This window comes from Vitis riparia, chromosome 17 (assembly GCF_004353265.1).
Source record: "Vitis riparia cultivar Riparia Gloire de Montpellier isolate 1030 chromosome 17, EGFV_Vit.rip_1.0, whole genome shotgun sequence".
NCBI classification, from domain to species: Eukaryota; Viridiplantae; Streptophyta; class Magnoliopsida; order Vitales; family Vitaceae; genus Vitis; species Vitis riparia.
The window spans coordinates 14023471-14037225 of NC_048447.1; the positions used below are offsets into that span (position 1 = coordinate 14023471).

Here is a 13755-nt window from a genome sequence, read left to right on the forward strand (position 1 = left end):
ATTCCACAGCACAGAAGCGAAGCCACCCTTCTCTCTCTGTCTTCGTTTCTGGAATTTGATTTCTCTATCTCTGCTTCTGTGATGGCGGGAACCCCGGCAACCCCTCTGCTGAAAGATGAGCTGGATATCGTGATACCCACGATCAGAAACTTGGATTTCTTGGAGATGTGGAGGCCGTTCTTCCAGCAATACCATCTCATCATCGTCCAAGATGGTGATCCTTCAAAGACCATCAGGGTTCCTGATGGCTTTGACTACGAGCTCTACAACCGCAACGACATTAACCGAATTCTGGGTCCCAAGGCCTCTTGCATTTCCTTCAAGGACTCTGCTTGTCGCTGCTTCGGTTACTTGGTTTCCAAGAAGAAGTACATCTACACCATTGATGACGATTGCTTCGTAAGTTTTTTTCCCCTTTCTTCTGCTTTACTCTTTTGGGTTGTTTTTTTACTTTCCTTTTGTTGGTTCTACAATTTGTTCTGGATTTGGGTTTTTGATTTTGGATCTTGACGTGTTCCGGGTTTTGAAATTTAGTTTTTGTGTTGATCTGTTGGGACGTGATTTTGGGTTTGACTTGACTTGATTTGTGGGTACTTCGTTTTCTTGAGATGGACTGATGAAAATCTGATTTGGTGGTTTGGGCAATTTGGGGTCTTGGAAAAATGGATGAATTTGGATCTGCTTCTTCTATTTTTTCTTAGTATTAACATGACTTTGATCTGTATTTCTATTGCCATTTCTGTGGTTTATGGCCTTTAAAGTTTGGAATTTGGATCTGATCCTGATTATGAATTTTAAACTGCGAATTTTTGCTATATGTATTTGTAGTCTTTAGGAATTATTGATTTTTGTAGATCTGTTATGGTTTTGTTGGAGATCAACCTCTTGATTGGGCTGCGTGAAATTAGGGCTTCTGCCTTTTGGGATATTGGAAGCTTCATGATACTTACACTTTTGGTTGCTCTATCTACCTGAGCATTTGCAATTGGATTTGAAATCTGTAGGCTTGAAATTTACGGAACAGTTCCATTTGAAAAGCCAGATTTCCAAATTCCACAGCTGGAATTTGAAATCAAATCCAATTTTGTGCAACCAAATAATAATGGCTTTGTTATCTTCCCATAACATTTTCCATAATAGACTTTAGGATGTTTCTAATGCAATTTGAAATCACTCTATGGCAAGGACACTTGACAGGTGAGTTGGCTCTTCCTGAATTCATATTTGGGTCAATGGATCTGTTTGTTGAAGTGAAAGTTGAATGTTGAAGACCTCTGCTAATTGAGACATACAGAGAGGTCTTTTCTGTTATTCAATCCCCACATATTCTAATTGGGCTTTACAGTGATGCATTGAAATTTGTGTGATATTTGATTCTTTTTAGGATGCATTGCCATTGTATATCACTATATTAAGATTAAATGCATGTTCTATTTGCTTGGCTTGATCTGTCTTGTGAACTGTTCTTGTCAGGATTTGAAAGCTTTGCATTTAGTTTATTGATTCAATTATTATTGCTACCTTGAACTTATCACGCATTAGAGGTGTTGTTTTATATTAATCTTAAGTTGTGAATTCTTTATTTTTCCCCAGGTTGCTAAAGATCCATCTGGCAAGGACATTAATGCACTTGAGCAGCACATAAAGAACCTTCTGGCCCCATCCACCCCATTTTTCTTCAACACCCTGTATGATCCTTACCGTGATGGTGCAGATTTTGTCCGTGGATACCCATTTAGTCTCCGTGAGGGTGTCCCAACAGCTGTTTCTCATGGCCTCTGGCTTAACATCCCAGATTATGATGCCCCCACCCAGCTTGTCAAGCCGCGGGAGAGAAATACTAGGTATGTACATCCTTTATCTTTTTCTTCACTGGGCTACATGGGTGTATGCTGTGTTAATCCTGTTTCTAATTTTTTTCTCATATACTCTTTCAGGTATGTAGATGCCGTTATGACAATACCAAAGGGGACTCTTTTCCCCATGTGTGGTATGAATCTGGGTTTCAACCGAGAGTTGATTGGCCCTGCTATGTACTTTGGACTTATGGGTGATGGTCAGCCAATTGGACGCTACGATGATATGTGGGCTGGCTGGTGCACCAAGGTATGTTGAACCAACCATTGTTACCTCTTTCTTACTCTAGTTTTAGCCATCATATTAATTAGCTATTCACACTTGCTCTAAATCTGCCCTAGAGATCAATAAGTTCCTTGTCCCTTTTGTTGTTGTTTCTGTTGCTGAGCATATGACTTGTTTCCTTGTAGATCATATGTGACCACATGGGGTTGGGAATCAAGACAGGTCTGCCCTACATCTGGCACAGCAAAGCAAGCAACCCTTTTGTGAACCTTAAAAAGGAGTACAAAGGTATCTACTGGCAGGAGGAGCTGATCCCATTTTTCCAGTCTGTTATTCTTCCAAAGGAATGCACTACTGTTCAAAAATGCTACATTGAACTCTCCAAGCAAGTTAGGGCAAAGCTAGGGAAAGTTGATGAATACTTTATCAAGCTGGCTGATGCCATGGTCACATGGATTGAGGCATGGGATGAGCTCAACCCATCTGGAGCTTCTGCTGAAGTACGCAATGGTCCTGCAAAATAGAAAATTTTGAACAATGGTGATTACCCTCTTGTATCTTTGACTTTCCTTTTGTCAGAGCTTCGGAGTAATTATTTTGCAGATGCAAGGATATGTATGCTTATTTATTTTTCTTAGTCATAGTCGAGACAATAAAAGATGATGGATTTTGTTTTGATACATATATTGAGCATTTTGATGACTGGCCAAGAAAATTTGTTTGGTTGTTAAGTGTTAGGTTTCTTTTTTTTGTCTTGTTGACTTCCTTCCTTCTTTGGCATTGAATTCTAAGGGAAGCCCCAACTTGTCAGTCAAGGTAAAGAATGAAGAAATAATGAAGACTTTTGCCTTGTGGAAATCAATATTCCTCTTGAGATCTCCACTGCCTAAACAGACTTTTCAAAGCTGCAATGTCCAGTTTGTTTATGGATATTGGCTTTTGGCATTTTGTGACTTTTTGCTTCGATGAACCATAAAGGGGATAAACACGGGGCAAAATGCATTGATTCAAATTTCAAAGATTAGGTTATATGTTTTGCACAGTTACTTCGATCTTAACCCAAGTCAATTTTATTAAAACAGATTTAAGAAGGTGCATGTAGAAGAAAATGGGAAGTCTACTCAAGCAGTATTCATGATTGAGGTCAAGCTGATGACTCAAAAACTTTCCCATCAAGTCAACAAGGCTAATGGAAATGTTGTTTGGTCCACTCTTGCCTAGTTCATAATATCATGCTCAACACCTAGTCAAAAGGGCATTGATCTACAGCCTTTGAAAATACTACTATCAATTTAGGTTTCATGGGTGATCTGACATTGTTTACACAGCTTAGAAACAATAACTAAAACTAGGATAATGGAGAAGAGGAAAATGCCATGCTAGTCATATTACCAGGTTGACAATACAACACATGGGCTTCACCCACCTGGGAGGCAGAATTAGTTAAGAGATTGTGCATCCATGCTTTTGGGTGAGATTGTATACCAGTGTGAATGTTTACCACAAGACCAAAACACTACAACTTACATTATTAGGACTACCGGAATAAACCCTCTTTGTCTCTTAGCATATAGAGGTGTACATTTCAGAGAAGGATGCTTAAAAAACTGATGAGTTTGTATACAAGTGAATCTGATTGCAAATCTGGATTCATTAGCTATTTACTGTCAGAAAAGGAATGACTTCCTGCTTGTATAGATAGGATCATAGAGGATGAGCATCAGGTGGAAAAACAGTAGCATAGAAGCCAAGTTTCTTTTAACCAGCTCCTAAGTGCTTCAGTCCATGCTACTTCCCAAATCTTCCCGTGTCTTAGCACCTTTCACCTGTTACAATACAAGTGCAAAATTTCAATAATCTTCCACACAAAATGAGGTTCAATATTGTTTACATGGTAGTTGAGATGGCAAGGGATGCAGCTGCTCTTTTGATGGTGGAGATGGTGCCTGGTGTAGTACATAGAATAATAGTAGCATTTGGGAGCATGGTATCAGAGCAGTGGAGGTGGTGGATTGGATGTAACATCATGAGCCTGACAACAGTTGTGGTCTCTAAACAAATAATATAACATGAATAACAGATGCAGTATTAAATTTCTCTCCAAAATCCTTTTTTCCACCCACATTCCATAAATAATTAAACCCAACAGAACCTTATTCAACCGTTGCTATTCAAAAGAAACAAGTGACCAAGTAGGGAATAAAAAGAAGGCAATGGAACCACATAAGTGGGTTCACAATCGATGTGCTTATAATTTTAGCATCAATGGCACTCGACAATATGGCTGATGTGCTTATATATTTTTCTGCCATTAGCTCTCACTGTTGTTTTGCTTCAAAACAACAATATCGGACCAAAATCATGTATGATGATATTGAGCTCAATATGATAGGCCTGGAAACCTTGCCTTTACATCCAAGTGATAGCAAGTAATTTCATGAGAGTAAACAGTTGTCAATGCATTCACATTTCAAAATTTCTAATATATGTATATATATAAAGTAAAGTCCCCAATGTTTCTGGATAAACATGGAAATATGTGGAAGCAAATTTTTCAAGGTATGTGCTTACGTTATCCGGAGGCAGAAAGTATCATTTTCCTGCTTGACATGTATTGATTGCCTCTGATGCTCAACTCGATGGAGTTGTGATGACAATTGAAGCAAATCAATGGTGGGTCCAGTTTCACAAGGAAGACAATCCTTAGTGTTTACAAAATCTGATCCTTGGAAAATCCCATCTGTCACTTCAAAGTTCACTGGCTCACTACAATCAGAAATTAGTATAGGACCTAGGTGATTCCCTTCTGCAGAATTCATCCCAGATGAAAGAAACTTATTTGGCACCCTACTCATTGAAACCTGGGGGCTGACTCCCAAGAACTTCTCAGAGACTTGAGCTATATTATAATGGGCATGACAGCCAGGCATGATCAGGGGGTGAATCATGGGAATTCCTGATGAATGGCTGGAAGAGTTGTGTGATTGAGATGACAGAAGAGAGAGAGCACGACCAGAGTCTGAAATCCCTGATAAGCCCTGAACAGTAGATCCTGCGTCAAAAACAGACAAGTCTTCATTTCCTAATGAGGTGTCTTGGAAAAAAGAATGCAGGCCAGAATTTGCATCTGCAAGATCATGTGGATATCGGCTATTGTGTTCACTGAAAATACTTCCTGTATTAGCTCCATTGTCTTGAAAGGAAGAATATTGTTTTTCAAATTCAAAAGTAGGGAATAGGGACTTTGGATGTGGGTGCCCATTGGTTATAGGAATGGTTGATTGAGGACTATAGTCAGTTCCATCTTCAACTTTTATCCGCTTGCACCAGTCACTCATCCCATATTTCTCTGGTGGCAATAGACCACTGGGGAGTATATCTTGACATATAAAGGATGCGGTTGTTAGTGTAGTCCCCTGAAATCTATTACCTGCATAGCCTGCATAATGTTAGGGAAAATTGTAAAACAGATAGTTCTGAGGATGTATTGCAAGTGCGATCACAGTGACAAGATGGGGATGTGAGAATTGCACATTGCTAAAAGTTATTTGAATTCTGCATTTAGTCTAGAAAATAACGTTATCAAATGAGGAACAATCAAGAATCAATTGGAGTTCAGAAGCTATCATGTTTGACAAAAGAGCTTAATCTGTGAAGTGCAACAAAACCATGAATTATACATGCACAACTAAAAGTTCAGAAAATTATGGCATCAAAGATAGGTGTCAAAGAATTCTCATTCCTCATACAGAAAAATGATGAAAAGTTTGTTAATATTTCATATAGCTTTTTATTTATCTTAATTTATTTTTTGGAGAAGTGGTTAGCAATGCTGGATATTAATTATGATTTCTGAACTTGAGCAAACTTGGTTTCAGAATTAGGATTAGCATAAGGATCATGGATGTTATGGATTTAAACAGATAATGTAATTCCTAGGAAGGGGGGAGGGAAAATTTGGACTATATCAAGCCAGTGAAAATTATTGATGAATTAGGATCTTAAACCCAACACTTGATTGGCTAGTGCTTGTAGCACTATCTTATGAACACGGACAAGGCATCATGTTGCATCATAGATACTAGTTGCCAGATGCAGCAATTGCCCAAACTCTAAATTTGAGGTGAATTGATGTGTATTTTTATGAATTCACTACTGAATACATATATTTATTTGTGCGAGTCAGGGTCTGTAGATACCTTCATCAGAATAAGCTGTTTGGATACCCAAACCAATTACCATGTGGTTCTCACCAATTATTGCCATGTGATCTATGCAGACCAACTTATGAATGCCATATGAAAAGATGCCAAGTGACATAACTCACCAGATTTTCTATGATAACTTTTAGAGCACAACCCTTAGGCACTCCAACAAAGGGTCACTTCTATGGTGCTTGACAGTTCTTTTGGATGGAGGTTGGTCCTATGAAGCTCTGAGAAAACTTGGTGAAGATAGTAGAAAAACTAGCTACCTTGCAGCCAGTAGAAGGGAGAAATGTAACAGCTTCCACCATTGAAAATGTGGTGAGATGTTGCTTCCCCACCCCCAGTCTTATGGATGGTATGGCAGTCTTCATGGCTAAAGCAGGGGGATACAATCAAGCCAAATAAGTGCCATTTGATACATGAGAGCAATTCTTTCTGCCTTGACCCATTTGAGGGAGAGTGCAACTCCAGCTGCTCCACTAATGAGAAGACAGTTGCCATTTTGGGATGGATCAGCATTTCACCCACACCCGACTTGCTCATGTCCCCAGTCTGGCTTGCTGGCTCTGTGGATTCTGAACGAATAGCCTCTGCAGCATGGGAGACCTCTCTCATGGTATAAGGATTGACCTGAGCAAAGGCCAGTCCACCAAAACCCAATCTACTAAATCAAACTAAACCCATAGAACACAATAACCTAACCCAATTCATTGAAAGAAAGAAATAATCTTTGACTTCAGGCTGCTTTCAGTTCCACCTGGGTAATAGAAGTACTTGTGGATTCTTCTAAAGAAATGTATTGATAAATCAATACACTATGCAAAGAGATTCATTCCCAGCTACAGTCATACCCTTTTGTATTGGAGCATCCCGTTTTGGGTTTTATTGCTACTTGGACCAGTCTAACTATTTTTAAATGTTAAACTGCTTGTGTCCATCCGATATATGCTCTGTACCTGTGAGCCTTTTTCTGAAGGAATTGTTATCCTTCATTATTTTTACATCTTTCTTTTATTTAATGCAATAGAAAATACCCGGTGTTCACAAGTAAATACTCCATATTCAATTCACTATAGACTCAGGGTTAGGTTAGGTTCAGCTGAATCAACATATGCCCAAACCCAACCCTTTGGTAGCATCCCAAGCCCAATCCAGCCCTCTAAAACATTCCATAGAATAGATCATCAGGATGATCTAACTCAATCTAACCAGGCCTACATGATAGCCACAGTCTTAACAGATACCAGGTGATCCATACAGAGCTCATTAAGACCCATTCCTTGGAAAGAATTTTCCCCCTTGGCTTAACTCCTAAACTGAGTACCTATATTGCTGATAATTATGGTCTGACTATCTAATGCCAACTCTATCCCCCTCTCGAGTTTCCCTACTCATGCCTCCGCCTAAGGCAACTCATCATCCCACTCTCACTTCCTAATCCCAGCTCTCTCTCTCTCTCAAGATTCCCTATTCATGCCTTGAGCTAAGGCAACTTACCCATCCTTTTGAGCAGAATACCTTCTCCAACCTGCTACCTTTCAGGCTATCTATAATGAGTGTACGGGGGAGCCATAGAGAGTAGGTGAATAAAGAAAGTGACAACTTTAAAATAGAATCTGGAACTAGAAGGTGTGCTACACCTCTTCCTCTGCACAAATTTTAAGTACATAACAGGTGGATACTTCGGTAATTGTACAAAATCATAATGTGTGCATGTGAAGGTGTGCATCATGTCAATGCAGGTCCAGTGACATCAATAATCAACAAGAAGTACCTTACAGTCTAAAGATTGCAATTTTGAGATGACTGGTATGATGTTGCCTAAGATTTTTACAGGAAGGTTTTCAAAGTAATGACATACTTCAAGAATATATTAGAAGGAATGTGAAGACCATGACATCTAAAGATCCAAAATAACAAAATTTTAAAATATTGTGACTCCCTTATGTAATAATTACTGGGCATGTGTTCCTAATTCCATTGAGGCCCAAGGCAGCAAGGCTTGGTTCTGAAAATTTTTCCAAGGAGAAGAAGTTATATAAATAAAGAAAAAAGATGACACTGAAACAAAAAATATAATGCATTAATATTCACAAATTGAAGTTTGAGAAAAAGGAATTAGAAAATCCTGGGATAACAAAATCAATACAAGATTACTCAAAGTTCAAAGGAGGCTTCTTAAGAGATGTTGATATGCCAAGAAAATGTTTCTATTTTTTAAGATTTCTAATACAGTCAAACCCCCAACTCCCCAACAACAACAAAACTGACAACAATATAATGGAATCCAGATACCTTTAGCAGGCTTTCTAGTCAATAGTTATTGTCCAGAAATTTTTACTAAATTTTAGCTTGTCAATGTGAACAATAAAATTTGGGTTGTATTGCTTTAATTTGGGTTGTGTGATGGGAAAGAAATGTTAGGATTTTCGAGGACAAGGCAAGGACCTTAAAGGTTTTTTGGAATACCATTCATTTCCTTGCTTCTTTTTGGGCCTCTTGCACCACAACTTTAAGGGGATTCCCCTTAATGTGGTTCAACTCAATTGGTTAGCGATGTGTAGTTCCAAGGGTGCGGGTTAGTAAGGAGAGGTTGCTTTTTGTAATTACCTTATGGCTTTTTGTTTTTGGTATTCCTTATGTTTAGCTTTTATTTGTGGGAGGATTCCCCATCCTTCTTTTGTACTTCTAACTCCTAATTCAATATATAACATTGTAGTTTCTCATAAAAAAAATATGGACAATAAAATTACATTCTCTCAGAAATATTAGTAAGGGATTTAAGGATCAATATAAAGTAACTTGATAATTAGCAATTCAATTAAGCAAATGTACACCCAGGCACACACACAATGATAGTTCTTCAAGGAGTTTCCAAATTAGAGAGAAGGTAAATTTTAATACCGTTATATGATTGAAGCAACCTCCCTGCCCTGCCAGGGTGAATACCAACTTGGGGTTTCCTCCGACGTTCATTGTGGCCTGCAAGGCGTTTGCGACAGCTGCGCTTACCATCATCAAACTCAGCCAGCAAATGAAACCTAGATAGCCAAAAGCTAATGTATATTATATCTGAGACAAGATCTTGACACTTTTACCTTGAAAACTAGACTAGCAGACTAAATCTCCATCATATACTGAATACAAGTAAGTTGATTTAAACATGTAGGTTTTTCCTTAAAAGGTGAATCTGATTTTCAGAATTTCATTTAAATATGAAGCTGACTGCAATGTCTAAAGAATTTTGGAAATAAAGAGATCAGAATCAGCTGGCCCTATCGCAAAGAAAAAAGTAGTGGAGAAGTAAAGATAAAATAGAACGGACAAGGACAAAACAAAGCAAGAGAATCCAATTTTCAGGAAATTATGCACTGAGAAAACTAACAAAATTTACAGCTGAGCAACTCAAAATTCACTCAATTTCCCAGTTGATTGCTGAGAAGACTAGAGAAAAGAAACAAAACATTTGGAATCTTTTAACAGGCTGTAATTGGATTCCCTTGTGTAAGATTCTAAGTTTTTCCTTTACTTTCTTTTCTTATTCCTTCTTGGAAACCAATCTGTCTATAATTGTGAAGGCAAAGGGAATGAAAACCAAACCTGCTGCATTGCTGACAAAACCTTTGTTCAATGCCATTCACAATGACTTTGGCAGTCTTGGAATGAACTTCACAAACTTTGTGCCTCTTGTGGTAGTCTTTTGAGCTGCTAAGATCCTTGTTACAACCATGAACTTGGCAAAAGGCAGTCTGAGAGTTCAACCCCACAGCTCGAACTCTCTTTGCTGGTGTAGAGGACTCAGCCGATGGCAAACTGGGGTTTGCTTTGGATGGTTTACAATTTTGGGAATCACTATGATCAGCAAACCTTCCGAGCTTCAAATCAATGAGCAAAGAGTCCTGGCTGTTAGATTCCATAACAGAGCTAGAGAGCTTCGAACTTGACTCGTCATCTCTGGGAAAGACATTTGGGGATACCATAATCGAATTAACCATTATTCCATCACCACCCTTGCCACATGAAACATCCCTAATTGAATTGTCTGGCAATTGTTTTCTGACCATTTCAGGGATACCAAATTCCCCAAAACCCTGATTCTGAATGACCTGTTGACTTGACACTAAAATGCTGTTTCCATAACTACATGGGGTTTTCAATTCCCAACCCATGAAAACATTTTTACTTCTTGCAGGCGAATTGGGCTGCAAATCGGTTGCATCAGATACAAATTCCTTTTCCTGTGAAACGTAGCTCCAAGACCCCATTACATATGACAGAATCACAGGCTACGAAGCATATAAACCCAGTAAAACTGAAGAAAGAAAATTACCCCTCTCAAATACTTTTGCCCAAAAACCAAGTTACATCCAAAATCTCAAATGACCACAGAACAGAACATGGTGAAGAATCCTCATAACCACAGTACAGAACTCGTAAGAACCCAGTTCATCACAAAGTGAAAGAAGGAAGAAATAAACCTCCCACCCACAAACTGTCTTCTTTGAAACCCCAAATACATGAGGATTTCATTTGCTGAGAAAATCCACTAAACAAGACACCAAACAGCGCTGGAGCCGCAGTTAATGTCTGAAACACCCCACGTGAAATCAATCAAGAAGCACTCAAAAAACCAAGTAAGGGAAAATATATTGAATGTACAGTCAATGAGTGGAAACACAGAAGCAAAAAGAAGAAAACAATAGTTCAGAAAACAGAGTGAGAAAGTGATTCAGTAACTGTAAAAGGAAAATTCAGAGCAGCCCAAATGATGTGAGAGAGAGTGTATGTGTGTGTGCTTGCTTTACCAGAGTTAAAGCGAGAGGGTTGCAGTAGACACTATTCAATGCAAAAGAGACCCCAACTCCATGGAAGAGCTTGTAGTCTCTCTTTTTTGAGTGTGTATGAGAGAGAAAGTGAAAGAGAAACAATCATGGAAGTTTTGCTACTTTCTGCCTTACTTACCAGTGAGGGAATTGCTATCTCCACTCCACTTTTGATATTTGTAGGATTCCTACCTTGCCAAGAAAATCCTTGCATCCAAGTCTAAAAGGATTTCACCCTCCATCAAACTTTTTCTATTAATCTTTAGCATATTTTTATTCAAATTTCCATTGTTCAAAGAATTACTGAAACCAAAAATATACACAATGGCCAAAGGCCTAAAGTAAAAGACTAAGCCCCAACCTCCCTTGAATGTAGACTGTATATATAGTAATCATTGCTTTGACAACAATATCATTTGCTATCAAAATTTAGACTGTCCTCCCTTTTCCATATATATTAACCATGGTAGAATCTTGAACCCAATCTTGGTAGGTCCTGTTTGGATGGCTTTTTAAAATTTAATAGAAGTTTTTAAATATAAATATCCTGGTCCTACAATTTCAAAAGCCCAGTGTGTCCATGCTTATTGAAGGCATAAAGATTAGAAATTTGTAATTTTATACCCCTTTGCAAGCCATAAAAATGGAAAATATTAATCAATCGACCCATTGTATCTATTTGTTGATTTATTTGTACATTTTCATATAAGGGGCCTTATCATAATCATTTGTCACCAAGATATTGAAGGGAGTGACACTGTTGAAAATGGCTTGGTTGCTTCCAAAGGGAGACATCTAATTTATTATGTTAAAAGGCAACTTAGAAACAATAAAAACAAAGAAACCCTCCCAAAGGAAAACCATAAACCCCAAAAGGGGAGAGGATCAATTATAACCCATGAAGGTTCAAGGAAAGTCAGTAGTGGTCAGCAACCCCACAAAAGAAAAAGGAAAAAAAAAATGAATATAAAAGATGAGTGTGAGAATGAGCCAACCAAACCAGCCAAATATGTGAACGTGAATGACCAAGGTAGGCAGAGGGGGTGAACAGTGTATGCAGAATTAGAGACCCAATAATGTTGGGATCTTGCAAGACAGGCCCCACACCCAAGGCCACTCACAACTATATCCTACTTCACCTAACAATACAGCTGCTTTCAGTCCTTTTCGGTTGGGGCTGGGCCGGCTGGCCTCCACACCCTTGTGGGTGTCAGTGGAGCCCCAAAGGCCCCAACACACACACGAATTAAGATGAGAGGGCTTTGAAGCCTTGAGCTAGCTCACCCATCATTGACTAGTCTATCAACGTGGGGTCATCTCTTTGATGAGAATGGAAGTTTCCCCACAAATGATAGAGACCACACAAGGCATCTTCACCTTATGTATTTCAAGGGGGTTGCTTCTTGGGAAAAAGCGATCCACCATTGTGGGGCTCAACCATACCTATTGTTTAAGCACATGTTTAAGCCCAATTTGGAAAAGTGATAAAGAGTTTTTCTAATTTTTCTTATGGGTGAATTTAGCCTTCATACCTCCCTTAAAAATCATATGATTTTCTCAGAAAATGTCGGTGAAGTTGGTCGGTGGTTTGGTCATCCTTTGCCAACTATTTCCCAACGTATATATCCTATACATTATTATTACTATTATCATATATGTGTGACCATTGTTAAAGGAAGGTGTCACTGAGGAACCACTGCCATAGCCTCTTCTCTGAGAGCACCCTTCTGAGAGCACCCATTGGCGTAAAAGCTGTTTGCATTAAAGTTGTAGAGAAAAAGGTTTGATCAATCCTTCAAAATTTGTCATATAAAGACTTTTTCAAATAAGTATAATTTGATATTCTTTTATTTATTGTTATTGCCAAAATCCAATCTGACTGAAAAAAAGAGAATCAAAATTTACTGAAAAGAAAGAGATTTTAGTGAGTCAGAGTACAGAGCAAACATAATTACAGGGAAAAGGAGATGAATCATGGTTAAAAAACAAGTACCAGATATGAGCATGTGGCAAGATGGGGAGGCTCTTGGAGTCTTGATCAATAATGATGATTCATAAAGAAAAAGATGATGTTGGCTTATGGCCACATGACACATGTGATGTGAGTTGGGGAGCACAACTGGGTGAAATTGTGGCACATGCTAATGTGCCATGCATTCCAATTTCCAAACGTAATTTCACGAGAGTGAAGGGCATTAATTTTATCCAGATTGCAACTGGTGGTGAGCCCACGTGGCAACACTAAGAGGAGAAGGAGAGAGGGGCTGGGGATTAAGATGAGGATGAGCCTGCACATATCCCACTAATTCTGTGAGCCCATCTTTATGATGAGACCTTGAAAGCTCCTTCCCATCAAATTCATGGAAACCAACAAGAAAGCCAGCCACCTTTCTTCCAAGAAAAGCTGTATTCTGCCCAACCACCCTATACATGGTCCCTCTTTCTTAATTTCAATTCTCACTTATTTTTTTGATTGTTTTTCTTCTGAAATTTTCCCTTTTTTTTTTTTTTTTTTTTTTCCCAAAGATGTTAAATCTTTTTCTCCAAATAATTTAAAGAATAGGATGACAACGAAAAATATAAACATAATTCTCTTGATATATCTTTTTATTTAGAAATATGTCGTAAAAGATATAAAAGAA

At 38.4% G+C, this 13755-nt stretch overlaps 2 protein-coding genes across 4 annotated transcripts; one reads left to right on the plus strand and one right to left on the minus strand.

The window, feature by feature from the left end:
• Positions 1–2832, plus strand: LOC117903977 (UDP-arabinopyranose mutase 1). The gene is made up of 4 exons (XM_034816506.1): positions 1–399; positions 1594–1844; positions 1938–2106; positions 2268–2832. Exons 1-4 carry the CDS (start codon positions 82–84, stop codon positions 2604–2606), a joined length of 1077 nt encoding a protein of 358 aa, XP_034672397.1. The 5' UTR covers positions 1–81; the 3' UTR covers positions 2607–2832.
• A 611-nt stretch (positions 2833–3443) lies between these two features.
• On the minus strand, positions 3444–11435 carry LOC117903976 (squamosa promoter-binding-like protein 6). 3 transcript variants are annotated; one of them, XM_034816504.1, is made up of 5 exons: positions 11253–11435; positions 9891–10877; positions 9195–9331; positions 4654–5521; positions 3444–3908 (listed from the first exon to the last, which is right to left on the minus strand). In XM_034816504.1, the coding sequence occupies exons 2-5, from the start codon at positions 10553–10555 to the stop codon at positions 3905–3907; spliced, it is 1674 nt and encodes a 557-aa protein (XP_034672395.1). In that variant the 5' UTR covers positions 10556–10877; positions 11253–11435; the 3' UTR covers positions 3444–3904. The 3 variants fall into 3 exon arrangements, with proteins under 3 accessions (XP_034672395.1, XP_034672396.1, XP_034672394.1); XM_034816505.1 differs by lacking the exon at positions 11253–11435 and adding an exon at positions 11096–11228 and having other exon boundaries at positions 4654–5512; XM_034816503.1 differs by lacking the exon at positions 11253–11435 and adding an exon at positions 11096–11228.
• Positions 11436–13755: the final 2320 nt, after the last annotated feature.